Source organism: Dromiciops gliroides, chromosome 4 (genome assembly GCF_019393635.1).
Source record: "Dromiciops gliroides isolate mDroGli1 chromosome 4, mDroGli1.pri, whole genome shotgun sequence".
In the NCBI taxonomy this organism is placed as follows: domain Eukaryota; kingdom Metazoa; phylum Chordata; class Mammalia; order Microbiotheria; family Microbiotheriidae; genus Dromiciops; species Dromiciops gliroides.
In genome coordinates this window covers 233392731-233410811 of record NC_057864.1, presented here as the reverse complement: position 1 = coordinate 233410811, position 18081 = coordinate 233392731, and the positions used below count along the sequence as shown (strand labels likewise).

The window sequence follows — 18081 nt, the reverse complement described above, 5'->3', positions numbered from 1 at the left end:
CCCAGACGGGTCCCGGGGCGGGGGGAAGGAGGACGGAGAGAAAACAGCGCTTCTCGTTTCCTTCCACCCTGGTCCCTGACTACGGGCAGTATAGTAATAGGATGTTACTAGATCTCTCTCCCTTCTCAGGCTTCCTCTTTCCCTCTCCGCACCACCCCACTCCGAATTTCAAATGCCTTCATACCGCAAGTCTGGGGTCACCCCAGGATCTCCCTGATTCGACTGCTAACTAGTGAAATCTCAGGGAGACCGCAAGGGTGCCAGAGCGTGGCATTCCGACTTACTTAACACCCAACGCTCCCTAGCCCCAGGAGGGAAGACCGAGACCACTTAAACTTCAAATGGGGAAGAGAGGTAGGTAGAGATGAAAAGAGGAAGGGACGGTTAGGATGGAGAGGTAGAGATGATGGGAAGCAGGAAAATGTAGATAGATATGGGAACCCCAGGATGGAGAGATAGGAACAGAGATTAAGATGGGGAGACGGAGATGAGAAAATGATGTGAGCAATAGGAGTGGTAAGTAAGGGATTCGGGATCCTTGGGCATCAGTGGGGCAGGAGGAATCGGGAAAAGAAGGGGGGCTGGAAAAAGGAACGAAAGGGGGATCCGGTGTTTCGACGCCGTGTAGTTAGTTTGGTTTGGGAAAGAGGATAATATTTGAAAAGCAGAAAACGGGATGAACCAAGGACTCCTAGAAGTTCTCCTAAACCCAAGACCGTAGACGCAGGCTCTTGGGTTCCAAATTCTTGTCCCTCTGGGATTCAGGCATTCCAGGTTCTTGGGATCTCATTTGGAAACCACCTCCTCCCAGACCTTGGTTCCCCCAGGGTCTTTGGGTCGCCAGCGCTCGCATCTCCCCAGATCTCATTGACCTTTCCCCGAGAGGGTCGCAACCGCAGCTCCAGCTCCTCTTCTCCGTGCTCTCCGACTAGCCACAGCTGAACCTGGTTGTTGGAACCCGCGAAGACCGAGCTCCCAGTGGCCACGCGCACACGATAGCGGCCCATAGTGTCCAGAGAACCGAGTCACTGTGGTGAAGGAGGGAAAGAAGCTGCTATTTAATAGGCTGAGACCCGGCTGGGCGGAGCCCGGAAGACCTTGCTGGACGAATGGGGGACCCTCAACCCCAGAGTCATCTCTCCAAAAAAGTGTTGGCATCTAAACCTTAGAGAGCGCGGCTCTGAGTCAAGCACCCAGTGACACCCCAACTCCACCCTTCCAACCCGGGTCTTTTTCCCTCAGCTCCCTCATTCACGATCCCTAACCCTTCAATCCTTCCCCACCTCAGGGAGAGACTGAAAAGGAAACAAAGTGAGGCGAGGGAAGAGGAGGTTGAAAGATTCTGGGGAGGAAAAGAAGAAAAAAGGGGGAAGGGGGAGAAAGTGGAAGAGAAAGATAATGGGGGAGAGATGAGTAGGGGCAGAAGAGAGATGGGCTAGAAAGAGATGACGAGAAGAGGAAGGAAAGAGATGAGTAGAGGAAGGAGAAAGCAAGGGCGAGAGAAAGAAATAGGAGACAAGGGAAGGAAGAGATGGGTAGAAAAATAGGGAGAGATAAAGGGAGACAAAAGGAAAAAGGGAGATGAGGAGAGGGAGAAAGTATTCTATAGGATCATAGATCTAGGGGGAAAGCCATCTAGTTCAACCCCTTGTGGAAGCATCACTAAAGATATGTTAAGGAAATGAAGATCAATCAATGAATAAACATTTATTTAGCACCTACTATGAGCTAAGTACTAGGGATACAAAAAAAAGCAATGGGGTTTGGGAGGAAATTGAGAAGGAGGGAGGAAAGAAGTTGGGTAATGACAGCTTTTGTAGAATGGTGTAAGTGATATCTATCTTAACAAAAAATCAGCATACATGATCTGACAAGAATATTCCTTTATCAAGTCTTGTAAAAGTGTAATTTATTTTTTTGAAATTTTTCTGTTTTGGGAAATCTGAGACGCATGCTCATAAGAATCCAGTTCTCCATCAAATCTTGGTAAATCCTTCATGATATCATTCACATTTATTCCTTTCTATTCCCCACAGTGAACTCTGGAGTCCACACCCTCATCTGTCTCATGTCAAGTTTGCTGAAATAATTGGTTGTCTTCCTTCCAGTTTCTTTCACACTTCCAATTTCCAGGACATCAGTCTTTCTAAAATATTGTTTTCTTTTGGTTGGGTGGAAACTACTCTTTGGTTTTAAAGTCCCTTTATAATTTCTTATCACCCTTGTTTCCCAGTCTTCTCCTTTCCCCTAACACATACACCCAAACACCCATACACACACCATTAACAACAACCCTGTTTCAATTAGATAGATTCTAGGACTGTTGTATTCTGCCACATAAAAGAGCAATCACTAAAACTAGTTGGCATTGGATTACAAGGAAATCGGGAGGAAAATTACAGCAAAAGTTTCTCTGATAAAGACCTCATTTCTATCTATAAGCTATCTATAGTTATATGAAAATATGCTCTAAATCACTATTAGACAAATGCAAATTAAAACAACTCTGTGGTACCATCTCACACTATCTAATTGGCTAATATGAGAGAAAAGGAAAATAACAGATGTTGGAGAGGATGTTGGAAAACTGGGACACTAATGTACTGTTGGTGGAGTTGTGAACAGATCCAACCATTCTGGAGAGCAATTTGGAACTATGCCCAAAGGGCTATCAAACTGTGCATATCTTTTGACCCAGCAATACCAATAGTATATCTCAAGGATTTAAAAAAAAAAAAAAAAGGAAAAACACCTATACAGACAAAAAATATTTATAGCAGCTCTTTTTTTGTGTCAAAGAATTTAGGGGATGACCATCATTTGGAGAATGGCTGAACAAGTTGTGGTATATGATTGTGATGAAATACTATTGTGCTAAGAAATGACCAGGATGCTTTCAGAAAAACCTGAAAAGACTTACATGAACTGAGCAGAACCAGGAGAACAGTATACAGAGTAGCAGCAATATGGTATGATGATCAATTGTGAATGACTTAGCTATTCTCAGTAATACAATCATCCAAGACAGTTCTGAAGGACTTAAAAATGCCATCCACCTTCAGAGAAAGAACTTATGGAGTTGCATGCAGATTGAAGCATGCTTTTTAAACTTGATTTTTCTTGTTTTTTCTTTTTTGGTTTGTGTTTTCTTTTGTAACATGGCTAATATGGAAATATGTTTTGCATGGCTGCACATGTGTAATCTATGTAAAATTGTTTGCCTTCTCAATGAAAGGGAAAGGGAGAAGCTCAAAAATTTTTTTAAAAGCAAACACATGTTAAAAATCATTTTCGTATGTAATTGAGAAAAAATTTAAAATATAAGCTCATTTTTGGGGTGGGGGTTGAGGCAATTGGGGTTAAGTGACTTGCCCAGGGTCACACAGCTAGTTAAGTGTCAAGTGTCTGAGGCTGAATTTGAACTCAGGTCCTCCTGACTCCAGCACTGGTGCTCTATCCACTGCGCCACCTAGCTGCCCCAATATAAGCTCATTAAAAAAAAAAAACAACAAACAACTACTTGGCACTGGTTAAAAACTAGAAAAGTAGATCAGAATTGCTAAGCATGCCCAAAAGCAATGTATTATAGTAGCTGAGTAAATCTAAACTCAAGAACACAAAGTACTAGGATCATTCTGTATTTGACAAGAACTTGTGCAAAAACTGGAAAACAGTTTGGCAAAAACTAGGGTTATACCAAATCTTACAACATATACCTCAACTCCAAATGGAGTTGCCACTTAAAACATAAAAGATCAAAAAATAAAAAATTAGAGAATTACCTTGCACATCTATTTCTAATGGAGAATTTTGAACCAAACAAGGGGTAGAGGTGTCAACCAGACCAAACTGGCCTCTAACCTGTAGGTGTCCTAACCTGTGGATGGCTAGAGCCAAAGAGAGCAGGCTAGAAACAGGAGAGTCAGGAATTAAAAAAGAAATTTCATTTTAAACCTTGATTTATATACTTGTGGCTAGACCAAGAGTCAAACAGTGTAGTGTAGGAACAGTGAGGCACAAGAGCAATAGTTGAGGCAAGTTTGTCTAGTGACAAAAAGTCTGTTCATAGCAGGGCTTCGTGTCTGGGCCTGGTGGTGCTTGCCCAAGCTCAGGGACCATCAGTGCTGTGATTTAGTTACAGCAGTATTCTTCCAAAGAATGAGTGCAAAGGATTGTTGTTATACCACAGCTGGCTTACTGGGCCTTAGCTCTGGAAAACAGGGTGTCTCCTTACAGTATCTTGACAGAGGTGATCAAATAAGATAAAATATAAAATCATCATCAAATAAAATTTAGGAGCTTTTGTGCAAACAAAATTAACGTAGCTAGAGTAAGAAAAGAAATTATTAGTTGGGAGAAATCTTTGCATTAATATCTCAGGATACATAGGGAATGGTAAAAATAGAGAAGACCAAGATCCAGGAAATGTTCAGAAGACAAAATGCAAACTACCAACCCTATGAAAGAACATTTGAAATAAGAAGAGAAATACAAGTTAAAATAGCTCTGAGGTTTTACCTTCCCTCTATCGTATTGGTAAAGATGACAAAAAGCAATGATAAATGTTGGATTGTCTGTGGGAAGACAGAATTGTAAGTTTGTCCATTCGTTGTGGAAAACAATTTGGAACTCTACTGGAAAAGTCACTAAATTCTATGTACCCTTTGATCTGGAGATATTACTTCAGAGGAGAAAGTCCCACGTATACAAAAAAAATCTATTAAAGCACTTTCTATGCTAACCAAAGCTGGAAACAAAGTTCCCAAGCACTCCACAAATACATTTGTTGGTTTATCAGATATTTAACTTGGAGGAAAATAGAGCCAGGTTGATCAAGAGACGCTCTGATGAATTCCTCACACCCCAACCAACCTGAGGAGGTAAGAGAGTATGGACTTTCAACACAATAAGACATTTGCCTTATTGCCTTGTTGATCAATTCCACAGGGAACTGCTGGTTCCCAGTGAAAGCTGCTTTGAGCATGATTTGCCACTCAGAATCAGGCAGGGACTTAAACTTGGTTTAGAGATTTTCTGGATTAATACCAGTGGAGTAAAATGAACCAAAGAAAGGGAACTTAACTCTCTTGATGGGAAGTTAGCCCCCGCCTCCCCCCCCCCATTATTCTTGGGTTCATGTGAAACCAGTGTTCCTGGGTTAAAAGTGTCAGAAGATTCAGAGAACTGAGAGAAACTCGGGAAAGACTTTCGTGCCTTCAGAGGACTGGTGATCTACTTCTCATGAAGAATGAGGCATACATCAGCAGACAGGGCCAGTGGGTGGATTTGCTTTGTTACCAGGGAAAATTCTATGTGGGGATGGAGTCACTGGGTAGTGTAAAAAATAATGATAATAATAATGTTTTTTAAAAAATGAAGAAAAGGAAGTTATATGATAACTTTGTTGTATATTTGAAAGGAATAGCAAGTTGTACATCATGGGTCTTCAACTTCAGGTGGCAATCCCCTTCCACTTCCACTTTGTTATGGAAATGCTTGTTTTATTTCTCAAGTTCAGAATAAAATAAATTCATTTTTAAAAAAAGGTAAAAAGTGGATAAATCACCACCCCTGGATTCAGGAGGACCTGAGTTCAAATCTGGTCTCAGACACTTGATACTTACTAGCTGTGTGACCCTGGGCAAGTCACTTAACCCCAACTGCCCCATCAAAAAAAAAGAAAGAAAAAAAAAAGGCAATAGAAAGATGGGCCAATAACTAATTGCTCTTTTTGGATTAGGGATCTGAGGTTTATTTATGGTTTTACAATCTTTTTATTGCCATTTTTTTGTTTTTGTCACCTGTATTTCTAAACATATTCCCCTTTCCTTTCCTCTTTTCCTACTCGTTGTGCTACCCCTCATTACTAGAGGTTTTTTTAAGAGGGGAAAAAAGGATTTCAGCAAAACCAATCAATACATCAATCGAGTTTACCACCATATGCAATATTACGTACTGAAAAGTTCCCCCAACTGCATAAAGAATATCTACCTGAGGGGCAGCTAGGTGGTTCAGTGGATAGAGCTCCGGCCCTAGAGTCAGGAGGAACTGAGTTCAAATCCGGCCTCAGACACTTAACACTTACTAGCTGTGTGACCTTGGGCAAGTCACTTAACCCTCATTGCCCAACCAAAACCAAAAACAAAAACAAGAATATCTACCTGAAGTTTTTCTTCTTGGAAGGGTACCACCGCTTTCCTCTCTGCCAGGGACGGTAGAACTCCAAGTGTAGAATTTTGGCTATTCCCTTCCCCTCAAATCACATTTAGAAGATGGGTCCACATGGTTCACTAGGAGGTTTAATCCCCAAGTTCAAGGTCCTCTGTGGTTTTTGTACCAGCAAAACTATAGTTCATGATCCCCTAGCAGTGTTTTTACCTTCAATCATAGGGGGCAGCTAGGTGGCACAGTGGATAAAGTACCTGTCCTGGATTCAGGAGGACCTGAGTTCAAATCCAACCTCAGACATTGACACTTACTAGCTGTGTGACCCTGAGCAAGTCACTTAACCCTCACTGCCCCGCCCAAAAAAAGAAAAAAGAAAAAAATTAGTCAAGCACAGGACACAAGTAGCTTAAAGCAAAAGCATTTACTAAAGTGGCATTACTAGAACAGTAGCTATAAAACACTTCCTCCATAAAAATGGGGTGCCACTCTCCCACAAAATACAGTGTCTATGGAAAAAGAGGGCACACATTGAGAGGCACCTAGTTAGGGAACATATCTGGCCATGATCATTCATGCTTCAGGACCCTAGTGTCCTTCCACTTTTCATGTTGTTCTCACATTGTTCCCTCTGGGCATAGCAACTACACTAGACATGTCATTCTGCTAGGTTCCTTAGGCCTGCTCCCTTCTGGGACTTCTACTGGACAAGTATCTGTGCTCAAAAATGCTGTGGTCACAATGAGTCAATGAGTGATTCCCTTTCAAAAACTAGATTCTTCTTTCATAGCTGGATCTCTTCTCTGCTGTCAGAATTCAAACTCCTCAGAAGTACCTCAAGCTTTGAATGACTTTGAATTGCTTTTCAAAGGCCAGTAGGATCATGGCTTATCCCTAGGTCAGCCAATGGCTGGCTATCCTGTAATTCTATTAAATATGAATAACTTTTTTCTAAAAGAATAAACACATCTTTATGCTTTAAGACCTGTGTGTGAAGGATGATTAGGAGACCCTCAATAACCACCCTAGTGTTCCCTCCTTAGCATTTGGCTTCCTGACTCTTCTTTGGGAAAGGTGTACACTCCTTAATTATCTGGTTTTTAATGAAGCTCTAACATTCACATTTTTCCAGAAAGACTAGTTACCTCAGGGATATCTGTCTTTTTTGGAACCTTCAAGACTAGAACCACAGCAAGAATAAAATAATGAATGGTTTTGTTGTTGTTGTTTTTTTTGCGGGGCAATGGGGGTTAAGTGACTTACCCAGGGTCACACAGCTAGTAAGTGTCAAGTGTCTGAGGCCAGATTTGAACTCAGGTACTCCTGAATCCAGGGCCAATGCTTTATCCACTGCGCCACCTAGCTGCCCCATAACGAATGTTTTTAACTCAGCAATCTATCTCTCCTCTATAATCCTAGAAATTTAACTGAAAATTAATAGACATAATAACTTCAGTAAAGTATCAGCATATAAAATACTGCCCCAATCATCAATTTTTCTATTCATTAACAACAAAATTCAACAGAGAGAAAAAGAAATTCCATCCAAAATCACTAAAAAAAATTTTAAACTGGGAGTCCATTTATGAATACACGCATAGGAATTATATGAAAAAATTACAAAATATTCTTTGCAGAAACAAAGGATGACTAAAACAATTGGAAAAGAATTAATTGATCATAACAGGGCTTTGCTACTATAATAAAAATTAAAATATTGCCTACATTAATTTACAGATTCAGTGCCATGCCAAAGTGCCAAAGGATTACTTTTACATAACTATAAAAAATTATAACAAAATCTGTCTGGAGGAACAAAAGATCAAGAAAAGAAGATATACCAACAGTAACAAACATGGCAGAAATCATCAAAACAATTTGGTACCAGTGGGCTCTCAAACTCATGACATGTTCACTCCAAAAAACCTCCAAATAATGCCATATGACAATTCCTGGAGCAGCAAAACCCACAGAATAACGTGCAGAAATCATTTTCCAACTAAGGACTACTTAGAAGGTCAGAAGGAGGCAGGGGGGGGGGGGCGCAGCTAGTAGGTGGTGCAGTGGATAAAGCACTGGCCTCGGATTCAGGAGGACCTAAGTTCAAATCCAGTTTCAGACACTGGCTGTGTGACCCTGGGCAAGTCACTTAACCCTCATTGCCCCACAAACAAACAAACAACAATAACAACAACAAAGGTCAGAAGGAAGTAGCTACTGTGCTGAAGCAGGAATGGAGCCCAACCCCACAGTCATGCTGACACAGATCCAGTCCCTGGCAGGCCAAGCCTGGGAAGGAGACCCCCAGAGCCTCCGAATCAGCTGCAGTGCTAGTGTTGGGAACTAAGCTCACAGTCTGGTGAGAGGGCTGAGCCCTTGGAAAGGGGGAGATTACAGGGGTCTTTGCTGGTGCTGAGGCTGAACTTGGGTTTTTCACCATTGCTGGAAACCAGGAAAGAGGCTTGAGTAGCAGTGGCCCAGGTGGAGGAAGGGGAAAGGCTCATCAGAGCTAACAACCACAGCATACAAAGTTTTGCTGCCTGGTTAATTAGCAAGTTGCCCTGGGGTTATCTACAGACCAGGGAACAGGCCAGGTGAGTGAAGAACCTGCTCCTCCTTAAATCATACCACCTGGGACCCCCTGAAGCTTGGGACAATGAAGTCTGGAAACAGTGCCCCATTTTAAGGAGCTAAAAGTCAAGTAAAAGATGGGCAGGATGAGCAGGCAGAGAAAGTTGTGAACCATAGATAGCTTTCTTAGTAACAAGGAAGATAGAGGGGCACCCTCAGAAGAGGAGAACAACATCAGGGCTCCTACATCCAAAGCTTCCAAGAAAAATATGAATTGGTCTCAGGCCATAGAGGAACTCAAAAAGGACCTAGAAGATAACATTAGAGAGATTGAGGAAAAAATGGAAAGAGAAATGAGGGTGATGCAGGAAAGACATGAGAAAAAAGTCAACAGCTTGAAAAGCCAAATGGAAGGTTCTCTGATGAAAATAATTGCCTAAGAATTAGGATTGAACAAATGGAAGCTTGTGGCTTTATGAGAAACCAAGACACAATAAAGCAAATCCAAATGAATAAAAAAATTGAGGGCAATGTGAAATATCTTCTTGGAAAAACTGCTGACCTGGAAAACAGATCCAGGAGAAATAATTTGAAAATTATTGGACTACCTGAAAACCATGATCCAGGAAAGAGCTTAGACATCATCTTCCAAGAAGTTGTCAGGGAAAATTGCCCTGATATTCTAGAAGGTAAAACAGAAAATGAAAGAATCCACCAATCACCTCCTGAAAGAGATCCCAAAAGAACAACTCCCAAGAATATTATAGCCAAATTCCAGAGCTCCCAGGTCAAGGAGAAAATATTGCAAGCTGCCAAAAAGAAAGAAGTCAAATACTGCAGAACCCCAGTCAGAATAGCACAAGATCTAGCAGCTTCTACATTAAAGGATCAGAGGGCATGGAATATGATATTACAGGGGGCAAAGGAATTGAGATTACAACCAAGAATCACCTATCTAGCAAAACTGTGTATAATCTTTCAGAGGAAAAAATGTGACTTCAATAAAAGAGAGGACTTTCAGGTATTTGTGATGAGAAGACCTGAACTGAATGGAAAATTTCACTTTCAAATACAAGACTCTAGAGAACCATAAAAAGGTAAACAGGAAAAAGAAATTAAGAGGAATGTGTTAACTGGTATATTAGGGAAACAATTAATATAGGAGAAATAAGGTCTTTAATCAAGGTAAAGGAACTATAGCACATGGTATCCCAAAGCAAGAAGATAGGAATACCCAAAGATGGGAACAGAGGACAGGGTTTTTATGGTGTAACAGAACAAAAGGGAACTTAACATAAATGAACCTTTAAGGAAAAGAAACCATAGAACTGCTCCTGAGTTAAGTATAGAGGCTACTTAACTCTTAATAGAAACTACTTAATGTAGGTGGACCCTTTGTTGTCCAGGGAGTAAGGTAGGGAACCATTGGGAAGGGATAGTTTGCTTGGGGGGAGGTGGGGGAGGTCCATAAGTCAATCAAGAATCTGGAATTGACAAAGATTGGTTAGCCCTAGGCAATTCATTTGCCTGGGAAGGGGAGTAGGTAGGAATCAGTCAGTTCTCAGTAAATTTGTAGTTATCAGATGTTAAAAAGGTTAAACTGTTTACATTCCTACATGAGAAGATGATGTCTAATTCATAAGAAATTTCTCAGTATAAGGGCAGATGATAGAAATAAATTTAAACAGAGGGCACAGGTAGGAATTGATTATGAAGGGATGATATCTTCAAAGTATTTATTTTTTGTTTATTTCTCTTTGTGGGGTAGTTGGAGTTGGGTGACATGCCTGGGGTCATGCAGTGGGTGAGTGTCTTGTGTCTGAGGCTGGATTTGGGGTGGGGTCCTCCTGGGTCTAGGGTGAGTGCTTTGTTCACTGTGTCACCTAGTTGCCCCATGATGACATCTTTAGGGTAAAATTGAGGGGTGAGAGGAATGCACTGGGGGAAGGGGAAGGGGAGAGATAGCATGGGATGAAATCCCATATGAAAGAAACAGGAAAGGATTTATGGAGTGGGGGGAGAGATGGGGGAAGAACAGGGCCATAAATGAATTTTACACTCATCAGAATAGGCTCGAATACCTTAATCTCATCAGAGTTGGCTCAAGGAGGGAATAATATACACACCCAATTGAGTAGAATAATCTATTTAAGACCGGCAGTAAATGAGCCTAACATTCATCAGAATTAGCTCAAAGACCTTAATCTCATCAGAATTGGCTCAAGGAGGGAATAACATACATACTCAATTGGGTGGAGTAATCTATCTAAGGGAAGAGGATAAGAAGGGAGGGGCAAAAGAAGGAAGGGCAGATTGGGGGAAGAGGCAGTCAAGAGCAAATATCCCTTTTGAGGAAGGATAGGGTGAAAGAAGATAGATAATAGAGTAAATATCATGGGGAAGGTAATAGGATGGAGGGAAACAGTTAACAATAGTAATTGTGAAAAAGAGAAAAGGGAAAAAATGTACAAAAATATTTATAGCAACTCTCTGTGGTAGCTAAGAATTGGAAATCAAAAGAATGTCCATCCATTGAAGATGTGGTATATGATTGTAATGGAATATTGTTGTGCTGTAAGAAATGACAAGCAGGATGATTTCAGAAAAAGCTGGAGAGATTAATATGAACTAATGTATAGAGAAGTGAGGAGAACCGGAAGTACATTGTGCACAGTGACAGCAGTATTGTTCTATGAGCAATTGTGAATAACTTAACTACTCTCAGCAATGCAATGATCCAAAGCACTCCCAAAGGGCTATTGATGAAGTATACTATCCACTCCCAGAGAAAGAACTGATATTGATTGAACATAGACTAAAATTAAAAAAGAATACTTGTGGATTGTACATATATAACCTATATCAGATTGGTTGTTGTCTTGTGGAGTGGGGAGGAAAGGGAGGGAGGGAGAAAAATTTGGAACTATAAATCTTATGAAAATGAATGTTGAAAACTACCTTTACATGTAACTGGAAAAAAAAATAAATGTTTGTTACCAAAAAAAAAAAAAAAACCCAACCACCACCAAACAAACAATTTGGTACTAGTTAAAAATGTTAAAAGTTGATCAGTAGGGGCAGCTAGGTGGTGCAGTGGATAGAGCACTGGCCCTGGAGTCAGGAGGACCTGAGTTCAAAACCGACCTCAGACACTTAACACTTACTAGCTGTGTGACCCTGGGCAAGTCACTTAATCCCAATTGCCTCACCAAATAAATAAATAAATAACGAGCTAAAAAGTTGATCAGTAGGATAGGTCAAGAACACAAGATTGAGAAGAATACAGTAGTATAGTGTTCAACAAACCCAAGGACACAAACTACTGGGGTAAGGACTCATACCATTCTACAAAAACTGCTAGAAAATCTGGAAAACAGTCTGAGCGAAATTAGCCATAAATCAACATCTAATACCATATGCTACAATAAGCACCTAATAGATATATGACATACATATAAAAGGTCATGTCATAAACAAATTATGGAAGATGGAAAAGAAATATTGTTTAGGGACAGCTAGGTGGCACAATGGATAAAGCACTGGCCCTGGAGTCAAGAGGACATGAGTTCAAATCTGGCCTCAGATACTTGACGCTAGCTGTGTGTCCCTGGGCAAGTCACTTAACCCTCATTGCCCTGCCTCCCCCCCCCATTGTTTATACTTATAAATAGGGAGAAAATTATTGACAAAACATATGATAAATAATGACCACAGGAGATAAAATGGACAATTTTGATAACATAAAATTGAAAAGGTTTTGCATAACAGAAGCAATACATTTAGAATTAAAAGAGAGAGTTTACTGGGAACAAATCTTTTCAACAAATTTCTCTAAAAAAGTCTAATAACCAAGGTCTGTAGGAACTGATATGAATAGAGAAGAACAAGAGCTATTTCCTTTTTTCCTTTTCTTTTTTTTGTGGGGCAATGAGGGTTAAGTGACTTGCCCAGGGTTACACAGCTAGTAAGTGTTAAGTGTCTGAGGCCAGATTTGAACTCAGGTCCTCCTGAATCCAGGGTCAGTGCTTTATCCACTGCACCACCTAGCTGCCCCCAAGAGATATTTCCAAATAAATAAATGTTCAAAGGACATGAACAGGAAGTTTTTAAGGGAAGAGGGGAACAGAAGGTAACAAGCATTTAGTAAGCACCTTCCATGTGCTAGATGCTGTGGGAAGTGCTTTAGAAATACTGTCTTATTTGATCCTTACAACAACCCTGGAAGATAGGTGCTGTTATTATTCCCATTTCAAAGTTGGAGAAGCTAAGGCAACAGATATTAAGTGGCTTGCCAACACAGTTAGGAATTATCTGAGGCTGGATCTGAGGCCTTCCTGACTCTAGGCCCATCACTCTATTCAATGTATCACCTGGCTGCCCAACTATCAACAACCATGTTTTGAATAAATGCTCCAATTACTAAAAATATAAGAGAAATGTAAATAAGGTGACAAAAAAAAAGAAAGAAAAATGACAATTGTTGGAGGAGCTGTGGGAGGAAAGACATACAATGTACTGTTGGTGGACTTGTGCAGTGGTCTAAGCATTCTGGAAATAATTTTGGGACTCTATCCAGTCACTAAACTTTGTATGCCATTTGACCTAGGGATACTTCTATTATGCATATAACCCAAAGAGATCAAAGACAGAGGAAAAGACCCATATGTACAAAAATGTTTATAGCAGTACTTTTTCCCACATGAAACTATTTTAATGGTCTCCAAATTCTGTGACAGATTTTTGGGCAAGTTGTTTCCATTTAAAAATTACTGATTTTAAAAACTAATAACTTAAAAACTGCCATGATATTCCTTTCCTTCTGAAGCTTTTATAATCCATTGTAATCATTAACCAGTATTTTACTATTGAATTTAAATGATCAATTGAGACAAACAGTTCTGAGACCATTCTCCCACCACTGATTAAGACTGGGGTGGGGCAGCTAGGTGGCGCAGTGGATAAAACACCGGCCCTGGAGTCAGGAGTACCTGAGTTCAAATCCGACCTCAGACACTTAACACTTACTAGCTGTGTGACCCTGGGCAAGTCACTTAACCCCAATTGCCTCACAAAAAAAAAAAAATAAAAGACTGGGGTGGTGGGTGTTGTACAGAATATTCACTTAAGTGTCCTGGGCCTTCTGGGTAGATTTTTGTGACCTTCTAGTCAGCCTTCTTGTCAACCACCTCGATGACACCAACTGCAACAGTCTATAGCAATACTTTTTGTTGTAGCAAAGATCTGGAAACAAAATGGGTACTTATAAACTGGGGAATTATTGAACAAATTATGGTACAGGAATAGAATGGAATATTATTGTCCCATAAAAAATGATAAAAATGACAGGTTCAGAAAAACCTGTAAGAACTGATGAGTGAAGTGGTCAGAACCAGGAAAACTATTTTAAATACTTAACTCTGACCAATAACTATGCCCAAAGGTCTATAAAATTGTGCATACCCTTTGATCCAGCAATACCACTGTTAGGTCTATATCCCTAATACATCCCAAAAAAGGGAAAAGGACCTATTTGTACAAAAATACTTATAGGGGGCAGCTAGGTGGCACAGTGGATAAAGCACCAGCCCTGGATTCAGGAATACCTCAGTTCAAATCTGGCCTCAGACACTTGACACGTTCTAGCTGTGTGACCCCAGGAAGTCACTTAACCCTCACTGCCCTGCAAAATAAATAAATTCATTAAATTTAAAAAAAAAATATATATATATATATATACACACACACATATCAGTTCTTTTTGTGGTGGCTAAGAATTGGAAATCAAAGGGATGATAGGGGCAGCTAGGTGGTGCAGTGGATAGAGCACCGGCCCTAGAGTCAGGAATACCTGAGTTCAAATCTGGCCTCAGGCACTTAACACTTACTAGCTGTGTGACCCTGGGCAAGTCACTTAACCCCAATTGCCTCAATTAAAAAAAAACAAAAACTAGGGAAATCAAAGGGATGCCCATCAATTGGGAAATGGCTAAAAAAGTTGTGGTATATGATTGCAATGGAATAGTACTGTGCTGTAAGAAATAACAAGCAGGATGATTTCAGAAAAACCAGGACTTACATGAACTGATGCAAAATGAAGTGAACAGAAACAGGCAAACACTATACAAATAACAGCAATATTGTTCAATGAAGAACTGTGAATGACTTAGCTATTCTCAGCAATACAATGATCCTAGACAATCCCAAAGGACTAATGATGAAGCATAATATCCACCTCCAAAAAAAGAACCGATATTGATGGAACAGATTCCTTTTCTTTTGAGTCTTCTTACACAAAATGATTAATATAAAAATGTTTTACATGATTACACCCATATAATCTATATCTGATTGCTTACTATCTCAGGAACAGGGGAGGGATGAGAGGGAGTGAGAAAGGGACAGAATTTGGAACTCAAAACTTAAAAAAATACCCCACAAATCTTAAAATTTTGTTTTAACACGTAATTGGGGGGCAAAAATAAAATAAATAAATGAGAGTGTGTGTGTGTGTGTGTGTAGGTGATAAAAGAGAAGTCATACATTTTTAGACCCAACCAACAAAGCACAAATTTGTTTTCCTTGATTATATTTATGTATAATAAGGGAGGGCTTTTATTTGGTGGTGGGAGAATTGGGAGGGGGATAGCAGGATCTAGTGATAGTGATTAAAAACAAATAAAAAAGCACCAATGAACTATTTTAAAATACACAAAAGAAGTTCAGAAAGGAACAAAAATAAGCAGGGTAATGTTGGTACCACCTTGTGAATGTTAATGTTTTTAAAAACAAGCATATGCAATATGTTAACCATTTAATATGCCCTTTTTCTGGTCTTCTCTTATAGGACAATGTTTGTGTTTATTGATATGCCCCTTCCCTATTGGATCCCAGCTAAGTGATGAACTGGATAGAGCACTGGGCTTGGAGTAACAAGACCTGAGTTCAGACACTTAGTAGCTGTGTGACCCTGGACAAATCTCTGTTTCCTTAGTTGTAAAATAATAATAAAAGCACCTTCCTCCCAGAATTGTTGTGAGGATCAAATGAGATAAATGAAATATAAAGCTTAGTACAGTGCCTCACCCATAGTAGGTGATTAATAAATGTTTGTTTCTGGAGCAGCTAGGTGGTGCAGTGGATAGAGCACCAGCCCTGGATTCAGAACATGAGTTTAAATTCAGCCTCAGACACTTGACATTTATTAGGTGTGTGACCCTGGGCAAGTCATTTAACCCTCGTTGCCCCACACAAAAATTAAACAAATAAATAAATAAAATAAATGTTTGTTTCTCTTTCCCCCTCCCTCTTCCCTAAAATCATAGCCCCAGAAGTGGATAAAGAAAGAAAAGCAGTTGGGTTGAACCAAATGTTCTGGGACTGATATACAAGGTTTCTGATTGAGGGGGAAGATACCAAAGGTACAGAAGAAGACTCAGGCCTTATTAATATTAAAAAGATGTGGTCGAGGGGCAGCTAGGTGGCGCAGTGGATAGAGCACCGGCCCTGGAGTCAGGAGTACCTGAGTTCAAATCCGGCCTCAGACACTTAACACTTACTAGCTGTGTGACACTGGGCAAGTCACTTAACCCCAATTGCCTCACTAAAAAAAAAAAAAAAAAGATGTGGTCGAGTGCATCATTATCTATAGCCCTACAAACATACTCATCATCTATACACAATCTGTTGGAAAGTCATTGAACCATGAATAAAGGGCAGTTTCAATGAGGACACAAGAACTTTTAGCTCCTTATCATTTCACAATTAACTAAAAGATGTAGATAAGAGCCCATTGTTTTTATTATATGTTGACAATGATAAAACATTTGACTGGGCAGAACAAAACATTACCTTGTCATGCTTTTTTACATGATTTACAACAAGGTATCTCTCCATTCACCAAAATCATTCAGAATTCCTTGGACCATGTAACACCAGGAACAACCCTGTTATTTATCAACCCTCAAGTTCCCTGGGCTTGGTGAGGTCCTTCAGATGTACGTATATAGCCGAAGAACACTGCAGAAACTCCTAGAAGAGATCCCTCAAAGGTATTTGGCCTGACAATCCACACAGAAAAACAACAACAAAAAACCCAAACAAGTGGATGAGGAATGTCTACTGCCCAGACTACATGTATTTGGAATGGACAACCCATAGAGCCTGTCCTTCAGTAAGTATAACTGAGACAGGGGCAGCTAAGATGGCGCAGTGGATAAAGCACTGGCCCTGGATTCAGGAGTACCTGAGTTCAAATCTGGCCTCAGACACTTGACACTTGCTAGCTGTGTGACCCTGGGCACGTCACTTAACCCCCACTGCCCCACAAAAAAAAAAATTATAACTGAGACAGACAGTATAGAGACAGTAAAGTAAGCCTAGGGTTGAATGAAAGGAAGATAAGGGATTACCTTTGTGAAATTGCAAAGCTCTCTTAATGACCTCAAGCTTCTCATAAAATCCCTTCTTTTTAAAATAACAACCTTATACTGGTGTTGCTGATATGACAGTAAAGTACAGAACACAAAAGTATTTGAAGAATTAAAAGTATCATACAGTGAGAGAGGTGCAGAATGGATTTGAGCAGATAGCAACATATACAGGGACCAAGAAGAGCAGGCGGAAAAGATGCAATAGGACTTATACGACAAGAAGAGAAGATGGTACCTGGTAGGTGGACAGCCAGAGTGCTCCATCATGTCCGGGAAATGCAAGTAAGGGTCCCATTATGTTAGGTAGATCCACACTGACTAACCTCTGGTTAGACAAAAGGAGCACAAGATGGGCAGAGATAGATTGGGATCTGTGATAATAGAGGAGCTTTCATAGCTATTGGCCTTCCTTTGAACCTAGGCCTTGACTCCATGTTTTGTCCACTCCCAAAGGTCTACATATATGTCAGAGAATGTGCTCTGGCTTCATGTAGGAAATATTTTCTGACAACTTTTTAAATATTTATTTATTCTTTGTGCTTTGAACTAATTGTGTCCCCTGGCTAAGTACAAAAACGTACAAATGGAAGCATGAGCCATCGGTCTGAGTGGATCCTGTCTCAGAGTACCTTGTCTGGCTCCCCAGCCAGTTGGGAAAGCCCATACATGCCTGTAAGAGTGTCGCCCTACCACACCGAGGTGAGTTTATCTCCTGAAGGACGGGCCTGTGACACTGCATGTATGCAGGAAGATGTTACTCCTGATTGGTGGAAAGGCTTCTGGAAAAGGAGAGAGGGTTGGGATGATGAATGGTGAATGGCAGACCTCTAAAGTCGCAGGCATAGGAGAAAGAGTCAGCACATCGACATGTATATTCATCCCCGGAGACAGCTAGGAGCAGATTTCTAGGGTGAAA

General features: G+C 40.4%; 1 protein-coding gene across 1 annotated transcript in view; it reads right to left on the bottom strand.

Moving 5' to 3' along the window:
- The window catches only part of LOC122752511 (polyunsaturated fatty acid lipoxygenase ALOX15-like), a 66771-nt gene that overhangs the window by 11177 nt on the left and 37513 nt on the right, over window positions 1-18081 (bottom strand). The window contains 1 exon segment of the mRNA XM_043999323.1: window positions 873-1028. Within this exon segment, the coding sequence (XP_043855258.1) occupies window positions 873-1007 (135 nt within the window). The 5' untranslated portion in view covers window positions 1008-1028.